Source organism: Leuciscus leuciscus (assembly GCF_965113295.1).
Source record: "Leuciscus leuciscus genome assembly, chromosome: 1".
Lineage (NCBI taxonomy): Eukaryota > Metazoa > Chordata > Actinopteri > Cypriniformes > Leuciscidae > Leuciscus > Leuciscus leuciscus.
In genome coordinates, this window is record NC_138725.1 from 57,166,803 (window position 1) to 57,179,139 (window position 12,337).

The following is a 12,337-nucleotide window of genomic DNA, read 5'->3' on the forward strand; positions in this document are numbered from 1 at the left end:
CTTTCAGATCATCAGCATCATTTGGTGTGATTTAAATCAGAATCACGCTCCAGCACGGCTCACCAGATCGTTCCCATGTAATGATGGCGGCTAAAAACTAAGGAAAATGGACGTCTAGAAAAGAATCTATCTAGTTGTGCTGGAAAAGAACCATACACCAAAAACAGGAGACTACCAACACTGAAACCTGCAGGGATACACACAAGCCGCACACGCACACACACACAATCACACACTCACACACACAAATGTAAAAAATGATAGCAAACATCTACACAGAGAGTCGAGAAGGCTGTCTGCTCTTACCACTTCTTCCTCTGACTGCTTGAAATATAATCAGAGACATGCACAGACAGACACAAAGGGTTAAAATAGGGTTAATGACAGAGTTAGAATCTGATGAAGAGACAGTGGGGGAAAAACTGTTAAGTTCACAGAAAATGCAAAGATCTAATGACCGACACATTTATTTTCCGTCACAGCAAAATACAGTGGCCCCAAAAAGTATTCAAGTCACACTAATACAAATGCATGAATGCCTTAAAGGTAGGGTAGGTAATCCTTTTTCTAAAAAAAAAAACATTCCAAATTTGTTTAAACTGTCTTTATATACCAATACATAATTAAAATGTAAGTACTCTGAAAAAGAAAATATAAAAATCGAGTGACTGTAGACCTTTTAATCTGCAATAAACACAGCTCATTATTTCCATTCACTCCACCCCCTCCCTTCTGAGCTCCTTCCAAAGCCACGCCCCCAAAACACATGAACGCGCGACGCCAAACGCTCAGGCTGGAACAAGACGCATTTATTACCTGAGACGAGTGGAGAGGAAGGAGCGCAGTACATACAGTGACATCATGTCAGAATCACATGTAATAAAATACCTAACTTTATCACTATGAATATAAACAAATGAGATTTATTTTAGTACTCACTATCAAGCTAGCATATCGATAATGGTAAAGTTTCATTCGGTAACGAGCTATATTTATAAGGCAAAACTAAAAACAGGTTGCATTGATACACGTTTTTCCATTACCATCAGTTACACTGTGATGAAGGTGAATTTCGTGTAAGATTCATAACATATACGGTGTTTTGCATGTAAGAGTTTCCATGATGAAAACATTGTTGACTCTAATGAAGACTAACGTTAACGTACACTCCGAGTCCGGAGACAAGTACCGCATCGTCGGGTCGAGGACAGGTCCGGGGTTGAGGGCGAAGCAGAGGAGGTCGTTCAAGAGCGCGGGCAGGGTCCGAGGAAGTAGTTTTTGCCTTGTTTGCCTTCGCTGACTGCATGCAGGTGCTTTGAGCTGAATATTTCCGGGAACGGTGACATGTGATGAGTGCACGTAGGGCAGCGCGCGCAGTGGGGCTCGGGCACGAGACATGAAGGCATCTGATTGGTTCTTTACATTCGCACCGAATGGCAGTGATTGGTCAGAGTTTTTACTGTCCTGCAGCTGCTACAGAGGTCTGATTTTTTTCATTCCTTTTTCTAAACACATAATGTATTGACTACTATCAGGATGGAAGGACCATTTCACCCAGTATAAAAAAAAGTGTTTCTGAACAGGATTACCTACCCTACCTTTAATACAATAAATCAAACCAATTGGCATTTATTTTAAAGAAACACAACACACTTAAAAGTACACATTTCAGAAAAAGACTTGTTAGGTTTTAAATTATAAATTATAGAGTTGATTTTATAAAAAAAAAGGACAATTGTCTGGACATTTTCTCTTTGTCAAAATTGGAACATAATGTGTTGAACTACACTCTACTAGGACATCTTTGTGAATTTGAGGGAGGAATTCATTTTTGATGAATTCATACATCCTCTAAAATCATATTGATACTGTAAGTAATTGCAAAATAGCTGGGAAATTCGAGCTGTTCACGCGAAAAGGTCTAGCGTCATTTGTTTGCAGATACCACTAAATTCATACATTTTTAAGTGCGGCTTCAGTAACCAAATACTTTCGCAGGGTCACTGTACACACCAAAACGAGAGAGATAAACAATCCTGGAGATCTGACTTCAGTCTCCGGTAAATTGACTATGGCTGACTGAGTTTTACTGACAGGCCTGTTTGGAGCGGAAAGAGGAAGATTATTGGCACAAATGTACTGAAATGACTGCATCTCAAACCTTAAAATAAAGCAGGTAATTGTATAAATACTATATATATATAATATATAAATGTATATTTACTATCTTCCTCCATTTTATTCTCAGAGAACAGAAGCTCAATTAGTTGAGTGCGTGTTTGTTTAGTGTTTTGAGACTGGTTTCCCTGGGATACAGTGGCTGGGGGGAGAGATAGTGCTTTTAAAAGTGGAAGACCCAGTTTAGACCAGCACTGGTATGCAGATCACAGATCCAGTGAGTCACAGAAAGGAATGCCCACTGCAGCAATTTTTGGTACCCTGGTGTAGCTTGTCACCGTGTGGGTGGTAACAAGTTGCACATAGACTATTATGAAGAAAATCTATTTAATTATGTTACAATAAAATGTAAAACTATTCTCAGAATCAAAACATGTCATCACACAGAGTGTCGGACAGAAAAACCCGACCCAAACAATTATCCAAATAAATATGCTCTTGGGTCGGCAGAACAGGAGTCATTCTCTGGCTATAGAAAGACTATTGTTAGACTTCACAAACTAATGCTACATCAAAGCATCTTGGTAAAATAAAAAAGGACACAAGCATGGGTAATCTATTTAATTAGTATGACAAAAAGTATTATTTCTATGTTATTCTATAGCCTAGTTGAGAGAGAGAGAGACAGACAAACAATCGAAAAAAGAGAATCTTCCCTCACCTCAGGTTCTTCGTCTAAGTTTTGGGCAAGCTGGTCATGTTGGATGATCTCAGCTTCATCATCTGTGGGGCCGTTACCCACACGGATTCCCCCAAAGTTTTGTGTTCCCTGCAGCAAAAGTCACACTAGGTCATAGCTGAGCCATTATATAATAATCTAGCACATCGGTTATCAGGGTTCCCACGCTAGCTGACCAATGAATTTACATTTCATTTATGATACATTTTGTAGAGATTGCACTCAAAAAGACTTTTAGCTGAAGAAACACTTTAGAACTGAGCATAATAAAAATAATAAAAAATACACTATAGCTCTTTTTTCAAAAAAGAAGAAAAATAATAATTACAAATTAATTGGATCTAAACAGAGTAAAGACACTTTACAAAAATATTTATTTCAAATAAATGTTCTTTTAAACTTTCTATGCATTAAATAGTTGCATCAGTCCACATCCCACAAACGTCTCACTTTGGATATGGAAATGACAAGATAAAAACACAAAATCTAAAAATAAACTGGGTATGTAAGAATCTTGAATGTGGTGTGCGAGTGTCTCAAACAGGTCCTTACCAGGTGTCTTCTCCAGAGGTATTGCCTGCGCATTACTAGGGTCTTTATTATAAGCATACATGGTACACAGGCGAGAGCTATAACAACTAGCAGACACTGAATTACCATCTACAGAGACAGAGAAAGAGAGAGGCAAAACATAAGTTTTAAATGTCATGGCATCTCACCTGCCACATATACTGATTAAATCGGTATTTGTCGGTAATGTGTACCTGTCCCTTGTATAACGGTTTGTTAGTGGGATCATTGTAGCTGAAGAGGCACATGTTGATAAAGGCTATTAGAAGACTGGGGGCATCTTTTGAGGTCTTGGCATCATATGCCAACCACTTGTAAAAAATTAGCAGCATCAGGTAGCCAAACAGACTGATCATGAAGACGATCTCAGGAATAAAACCCAGAAAGATGTTCAGAGGTTTTTTGAAGTACCTTTTTGAAGACAAACAGACTTAAATTAGTATAAAATATGAATACAGATCTATTGAGAGTAATAATGGACAAGTGCATACAGGTGATTGAAAAGACTGAGAATAACTCCAAACGTCATGTGGATGACTCCCAGAATTATTGACATCTTCATCTTGAAGGAGTTCAGAAACGTCAATTTGTTGGTGGCAATGTTCCAGATCTGACAGGAGAAAGTAAAAAACCTTATTTAGAGGACTGAATTTAGATTATCTTTGCTACAGAACCGTTTAGAAACTTGGTGCTTACTGGATCAATGCCAATTGGATAGGGTCCGCTAAACACGTTTGGCACAGCAGGGTTCAGCTGTAATATCCGGTTTTCCTGCAGTGTTGTAAACCTGAATGAGATGATGGAAAATTCCATGTTAAATTTATCATTAATTCAAATGAATAGCTATGCATAAAGATCTGACCTGAACGATAGAACGGATCTATTCAAAGTCAAACAAGTGGCTGATTATGAGTTACAAAGTTTTTGTAAAATCAAAGGGTTGGAACGAACAACTTACGTCCAGTTGTCTCCTTTATCTCCAAACATGGGTCTGACGCTCCAGCCTGAGCCAAAGACATTGAGGGATTTGGAGAAACAGTCATTGTAGATAATCCCAGTGTACACTGAAAATAGTCCCATCAGGAGAATAATGTAACGGCCCGCAAATATCATGTTAAACATCTAGAGAGAGAGAGAGAGAGAGAGATAAACTGATTTGTGATGGTCCAAATTGTCACATATATGCATAATAGACATGTCTATTGTGAGATGTCTGTTTTATTTTTCACTAGTTTAACACAATTATGATCAATATTTTCTATATTCAGGACCTATATACACAAAGGCTATATGTCATGAACAATATTTGATATGAATAAGGACAAACATCAATAATGAGATGGGTGCATAAATGGATGGGTGGATGGATACCTCATTGTCGTTTTTCTGGGCAATTAATCGGCTCTCTCGCAGTACCAGATAAAGTGCAGCACAGGTCATGAGTATACCGTGACCCAGATCGCCAAACATGACCGCAAACAGGAAGGGGAAGGTGATGATGGTGTATGGAGCTGAGCACATGAGCACAAAAATGGATGCAAACAATATGTTGTGACACCTACAGAAAATACGTATGCTGATCTGAAGCCCATTTTAATCACTGCAGAGGACTTTGGGACTTGCTCCGAGACTAAAGGTTAAAGTTCAGGGTTACCTGGGTTGATCTCCCGGTAGTTGCTGATGCCGTAGGCATCGACTATGTTCTGAAAGCCAGAGGTGAACTTGTTGGTTTTGTTGTAGGTGGGTGGAGTCTGCTTGGTCTGCATTCGGTTCAGGATGGAGGGAACAGTGGATCCACTTTTCTCCTGCATGAAATAGTGGAATTGAACACAAACAGCAATGCGTAAAAATGAATGCTCCAGTTTGCTTCCCAGTAAATAGTGGTGCAGTTGTATGAATGCCCACATTTATAAACGTTTCACTTGTCTTTGCAACTCTACATTGCATTTATGCAAGTGTTAATATGTCACTCGTTTGCTTAATTTTTAAATAGATTCTGTATATCCTAAACTGAACTTGAGTAGTAGGTGAAGCATGTAAGTGCATGTGGAGGCAATGTGTAAGACAGCTGATATTAATAGCTGCTAGTTAAATAAGGCATGAGGAAGAATGCCATGTGTAAGGACAGGCTTTGAACTAGCACGCAAGCACAATCCCTCACATTTCAACATGGACTTAACACTATTACACTTCTAGTTTAGGTTCAGAAGGAATCTACTTTTTTGTTACTAAATAATGGTTTGCACAGATTTACAAACTGGTCCATCTGTAGGTTGCTGCCACTATATAAACTATGTATAACCTGTTTTAACCCTATAAAGACAGAGAGGCAGACACAGAAGAACAGAAGGTGAATTTGTGTGAGCAGTTAATCCTCTTAAGATGTGACTATTACGAGGTTAACATTCCAATGACCTCTGACCCTTACACTACAACCTCTCATCGCAGGGATTACAGGTATTACACCCACCCTGCCCTCACTGTCTTGCTGTAAGGCGTGAGAATCCAGACCTCACAGAGGCACCCTTAACTCGCACACACCTTCTGCTGTGAGTAACTATGAGAATCTAGAATCTATCGCTCAAGGGATCTTCAGCGCACATACTATATCATCCTGAGACCAACCAATTCAGTGCAGGTCATGCGTACCATGCATGTTCTAGTGCATTTTTGTCTGTTCACACAAACTGTATAATAAATCAGCAAATAAATATTATATTAACAAATAACTCTATAATATCTGTCATAACAAAGAACAGAACATGCTGTGTATTCAAGTTTGGTTCATGTAGGTTTAGTGGAAGTTCAGATTTCTGTTTAGACGTGCTGACGCGATCATTCTGACTTAATGCACTGTATACTAGTATGCATTCAAAGGACAATATAAAGAGTCTTTTAAATATATTTGACCATTTTAGTGAAAAAGATGTATGTATTTCCCAGTTAATTTAATAAAAACCTGACATTTTTTATTTATATTACATTTTTTATAAAAACAATTTTATAATTTACTACTGATATAAAACACAAACACAAGCATTCTCTCTTTCTTTTGCATTTGCACTAAACACTGAGGGAGTGGATGACCATTGCCAATCTCGCCCATCGTTTTATCCATTTTTTTCAACAGGGCAGAGCAGAAGTGATTGACAGAGTCCATTTGTGGCACTATGGGAGGAGGATCAGGTTTCAGCTGCTCTTGACCACGGGAAAATTCAAACTTTGATCTGAGGGGTCTCATGACTCAATGTAAAAGCATCTGAGCATTCCGTCCTAACACTCAGTCCCCTGTGTGCATGTGCCTGTGTCCTGGGATAACACAAGCTAAAGTCATTTTTACAAAGTGTGAGTCATTGAATGTGATGACAAGAACAAAAAGGCTACTCCTTAGAGACAACGCATGTGTGGTGATAATATATGTGATCTAACATACCAATGTTAAAGGAACCGTATGTAAGATTGTGGCCAAAACTGGTACTGCAATCACTTTCAAATTACTGTAGAGCGGTGTATCCCCTCCCCCTCCCCCCTGACTCGAGGTTGCCAGATAGGCTGCAGGATCAAATTCTTCTCCATTTTCAGCCGTCTCCATCTTTCAAAGGCATCTCCTATACAAATCCTTGTTTTATTTTCGGACTTTGTCACGACGTATTTCGGATTTATAACGAGGTCTTTTAGATTTCGTAACGTTAGACATTTTTTATCCGACACGTTTGTGGCTGCAGCTGTGGTAACTAGAGCAGAGCTGGCAACCCGGATGCCGAAACACTACTGACTTCGTGATTGGTAGATAGGTGGAGGGTGGAGCTTCAGGCCAAAACACAACATGACAACATCAACATCAGTTGAGGGCTGCAACTTCACTTTTAAATGACAATATCCTGGCCGGACTACTGTTGTCAGTGATATAAGTATTTGAAATGAACATGATTTCTTAATGTCTAGTGACATATCAGGGCCATTTTATGATTAATTGAAATACATTTCTTACATACGGTTCCTTTAAATGGACTAAATTTGTACAGAACAAACCCATATAATCTCAAAATAAATCTTGCATCTCAGATTCTGTTACTTAATAACAGGCTGGGGAATACATTCAACTGGAAAACAGGGTAACTGCAAGTTTAAAATACTCACAACATGTTTTATTCAAAATATAGATATATATTGAAATTAGTTTATACTAATATATCAATACATACATTAGAGGTCAATCGATATTGGGGTTTGCTGATACGATAATATGCTTAAAGAAAATGAATAAACAGATTATTGTGCTGATATAAGTCAAATCTATATACGGAATGTTTTAAATAATGTAAAATAAGTGTTTTCTTCCTGTTATAGGGCGGCTCAGAAAGCTGCTGGCTACTGTAAAAAAAATATATATAATAATAAAATAATAATAAAAAGGACTATCGCTTCAATATGTCCTGCAGCAATGTTCTATTTTAACAGAATGTCAACAATAACCCATTAAGCCATATCATGGGGTCTATAAAATATCCATAAACTACAACAGTAATTAGCCTACTGTATATTATTCCTTAAATTAGTCTAAATACGTCTTTCATATTACTTACAGAGCTCTTAAAGTATAGTATATAATTATAGTATAGAGTTCAAACGACAATGACACGGGTCAATTGTAACAATTACGATGCAGATTTGAGATCAGATATATAAACAAAAAGACACTGAATGTTTTCCTACTGTAAAGGGATTTAAATAATTTGATCAGGCCCCTGTATCAGTGATGTGCTCATTACAGAGACATTTAAATGTAATGAATTATATCGAGGTAAAGTTATGTTGCAATTTGATTTGGTGGATTCAGTTATACTGGGTTAGGATAAGATGAAGAATAAGATGCCAACCTCCTCTGGCTCAAGATTTCAGGATGTTTATAAAAAATAGGTGTGTAGCCCTGGCCCATTGTTGAGGTTGACCTCACTTTATATGCATAAACTTTTTATGCGTTTTAGCCATTCATTTAACACGACAACGCAATGCCTGAAAAACAGGTTTCAAACTAAGTGCAAGTTTTTGAATACGGTCTCTGTGTAAACAACAAAAATACGAATCTCTGAAGATGATCACGTCATGCACATGTGTATTACGTGTTCAGTCTATAGCGTTTTTAGTCCTTTTCGCGGATCCGTGTGAATGGGGATTATTTTGACAATGGTGTCATCTGTACACAGAAAACTTAAAGGAAAAACTTCTCCGTTTTAAGCAAATCGTTGTCGTGAAAATGTACCCTTAGAGAGTGTTGATTATTATATCTAAAAAGAAATAGCAACTGAATTTAGGCTAATAGTTTGGGCTATTGTTGTTAACCTTTAATATTATAGTAATGTGCAAGTAAGGGCTACCTATATAGTTTACAGCATAAACAGAGATAATTTTTTTTCCTTAAGAAACTTTGAATTAAAATGTAATTAATTTAAAGACAGAGACACAATTTGTTCAGTAAACCACTGTTTAAAGTCCCCGTGAACCGGAAGTTGCAAACGACTTTTCTCCAGTGTTGTGACGTATTTCCAAGTGAAACAGAATATTGAACAGAGGGCAGGGTTTTACTTTAGCGCTCCTCCTCTCCATCTCTGCTCATAGCAGACTAACGGTTTGAGGGGAGTGGTTAAGCATTTTCAACCCAAGCCGTCAAACTGATATCATCAGAAAAGGCGACGTCATTCCAGACCGGAAGTAACTTTTCAGATTTTGATTAAAGATTACCACGGCAAACAATTTTTTTCTGTGTATTAACTTGCACGAATTAATTGTTCACCACAAGACTAGTAATATGCGCTAACAAAGTAAATAGGGTAAATTTTGATTTCATGTCGACTTTAATAATAAAAAAAGCAATTTTATGTATCGTTTTCTCCCCCTTGCTGTACCGAACCCATACCGAACCGTAACTTCAAAACCGAACCGCCAGTTTTGTGTACGTTACACCCCTAATTAAAACATCAAACAATGTGTGCATGTGTGTCCTCACCGTGCCCCGACGGAGCGCAAACTGAATGGAGTCTAGATCTGACACAGGGCACCAGATCTCAGCGATCAGACACTTCTGAGTGACATCGATGTTGCAGAGGTTCAGAGTGTGATAAATGGCTTTCATCTTCCGGACCTTGATGAACCACACTCGGACAGTCTTGGCAGCCGCCTGTAAAACACGCTGCCTGTGATCCTCCGTCTGATTCAGCACCTACAACACAAAGTACAGAGGGAGAAAAGGGGTCAAAACAGAAAATGTGAGATCACTGGACAGAGGTGATATGGTCTGAAAAAGCAGTGGTTTGGTTGAAACCTGAATCTCGGTAGATTGCTGTCGAGTGTCTGACTTTGCATGTCACTCTTTCAAACATCTGATGCAGTGTTTCCGATTAATTGCCTAGACCAGGGATAGGCAACTCCGGTCCTGGAGGGCCACTGTCCTGCAGAGTTTAGCTTCAGCCCTGATAAAAACTCACCTGCCTGTATCTATCTAGTAATCCTGAAAACACTGATTGCCTTGTTAATTAGGGTTGGAGCTAAACTCTGCAGGACAGTGGCCCTCCAGGACCGGAGTTGCCTATCTTGCGGCCCAGCATAGTCTAATCTGTGCCCCCAGTTTCATAATGAATTAAAAATACTTTTAAACTTCTCATAAGACATAAAAGTTTCTAATGTTGTTTTGCACCATTGCTTTAGCAAAGTATCTGTCAAACGAACTAAAATCAAAAGCGCGATATGACTTTGTGCCTTTATCAAATCGCAAAAGACTGCAATTAAATTAAGTGAGTATATAGCCTGTTTGTGCTGTGTTTCAAAGCGATGATCCAGTGTTTTCCACGTGAACTCAGTGAACTCCATCTCTGCATGTGCTGTGAGTTTAGCTTGCATTTGGGAATGTAGCGGGCACCATTTACGCATTATTTATTTATGCATTATGCTGCACAGGTGCAGTTTATATTTCATGATGTATTTTGTCAAATATGTATAATTCATTTTCCGCATTATAAGTGGTTGCGGGAATTATTCAAATACTTATTGAAGTATTATCTGTTATATTTATTTAATAGTTATAGAAGTACAATCAATGTTCAAATTTCGATTTTTTAAGAATAGTTGAAAGGTGTCTTTTTAATAAATGCAACACGTTCCCAAAGTCATGTGAAATAATCGTGATTTCAATACTGACCAAAATAATCGTGATTATGATTTTTTCCATAATCGAGCAGCCCTAACATATATCATCTACAAAACCTAAATGTTGTCAAAAATTTTCTTTTAGAAGGATCCCAGAATAATCTGCTTCACTAAACTCAAATGTCTTATTTAAAGAGACAAGTTCTTCATTGGCCATGATAAAGTCACAAAAGAACAACAGCCTGAAGTATATGAATCAAAAATACAAAAAAAGTATGCATATCAAAAACCCAAATTGGGCTTGGGTGCAGGACAACAAAATAGCAATAAATGAACAAATAAAAATAATGTCCACACACTGAAATTGTAGTTCCAAACAATATATTTGCCAAACAGCGCAACGTTTCGACCAATCAGGTCTTCATCAGGCACAATACCCTTGTGGAGTGAGATGCAACTCTTTATAAGCAATAAAGAGAAATGATTAGAAACACAAACATGTGGGGATATTTTGGGGATATTTAATTTAATTTTATCAATCAATAAATTCCTCTTGAAACAAACTTTGTTGTATTATTTTAATTTAATACTGTGAAGCTGCTTTGATACAATCTGTATTGTGAAAAGCGCTATACAAATAAACTTGACTTGACTAACAATCATGTGATAAAAATGTGTAAATAAATGTAAAAACGTTACTTTACATTACTACTGTATTTTGATGTAGTGTGTTCCATTAGGCAATCAAAAGCTCTACACACACATGCTGTCTTCATGCCCACTTACACATTTTGCCCAAATACAGGAAATATGTTAGTGGTCCAGTGCAAAGAACGCAAGTGTGGGGATTCTCAAGTTCTGTCTGTCAAACTGTTTTCACGCTTATGAGCTTGTGACCATAAGAGTTATTTTTTTGCCAATCGAACATCAGACCTCAAGCTGTGTTTATTGTTGCATTGAACAAGAAACACGAACAAGTAATTAACCAATGCCACCTCACTAGTTACAAGTGTTATTCACAGCTATTGCAAGAACAGGGGCTTAAGTTGAGTTATTTGTCCATACAGAAAGTATACAAGCCGCTCCTTTTTGCTGTTGTATGAACAGACACACCTGCTGGTAAAGATGTTTATGAATCCCAAACCCTGGTTGTCTGAATATAGCCTATGTATCTTCTATTTAGGTAAAAATAATTTCACAATCATTCAGGAGTGGCCAAGGAAGTGAGCCAGCATCTGGTTGTCATGTTAGACAGATAGAGTGGCATCATTAATGTCCAATTGCGCATTCTCGCTCACTTGGGTGGGACATACGCAGTCGCTCACTGTGAAATCAGACACACTCACCCACACTAGAATAACCCACATGCTCACCCACGCTGGAAACATGCAGGCTCACCCACTCTGACAAATAAGACAAACTCGCCCACTCTGGGATTTATGTAATCCTCAATAATGTGTCCTGAAGACCTTCTGTCTTTCTTAAACAGTAACAAACACAAACAAGGCATGTGCATCAAACCAAAGGAAAACAAATTCTCTCCAAAGCTGGGAGAAGAGCACAGGGACATTAACAACATTAACGACACACACAAGCATAGTGAGCATTCTCTCTCACCTCCGGGACAAACAGGCCCGCTAATAGCTCGAAGTGAGTCAGTGACATGGAACTCGAGTGTGCGCTTTGTCCCGGCCCTGTCAGCACTCTTGTGCTTGGACGTGTTCCTTCATTTCTTTTGAAAAGTCAGAGAGCAAACAGATCTGTATG

General features: G+C 38.2%; 1 protein-coding gene across 6 annotated transcripts in view; it reads right to left on the minus strand.

Annotated features, from left to right (window-relative positions):
• atp6v0a1a (ATPase H+ transporting V0 subunit a1a) overlaps positions 1-12,337 on the minus strand; it is a 33,427-nt gene that overhangs the window by 2,349 nt on the left and 18,741 nt on the right. For 2 of the 6 annotated variants that reach the window (XM_082136522.1, XM_082136518.1), the window contains 10 exons: positions 9,435-9,647; positions 5,082-5,232; positions 4,799-4,938; positions 4,386-4,549; positions 4,124-4,214; positions 3,919-4,037; positions 3,622-3,838; positions 3,410-3,517; positions 2,840-2,947; positions 307-321 (listed from right to left, as the gene is read on the minus strand). In XM_082136522.1, the coding sequence (XP_081992648.1) occupies positions 307-321; positions 2,840-2,947; positions 3,410-3,517; positions 3,622-3,838; positions 3,919-4,037; positions 4,124-4,214; positions 4,386-4,549; positions 4,799-4,938; positions 5,082-5,232; positions 9,435-9,647 (1,326 nt within the window). Of the gene's footprint in view, positions 1-306; positions 325-2,839; positions 2,948-3,409; positions 3,518-3,621; positions 3,839-3,918; positions 4,038-4,123; positions 4,215-4,385; positions 4,550-4,798; positions 4,939-5,081; positions 5,233-9,434; positions 9,648-12,337 lie in introns of all 6 variants that reach the window. The other 4 variants (XM_082136520.1, XM_082136517.1, XM_082136521.1 and 1 more) reach the window with 2 other exon arrangements.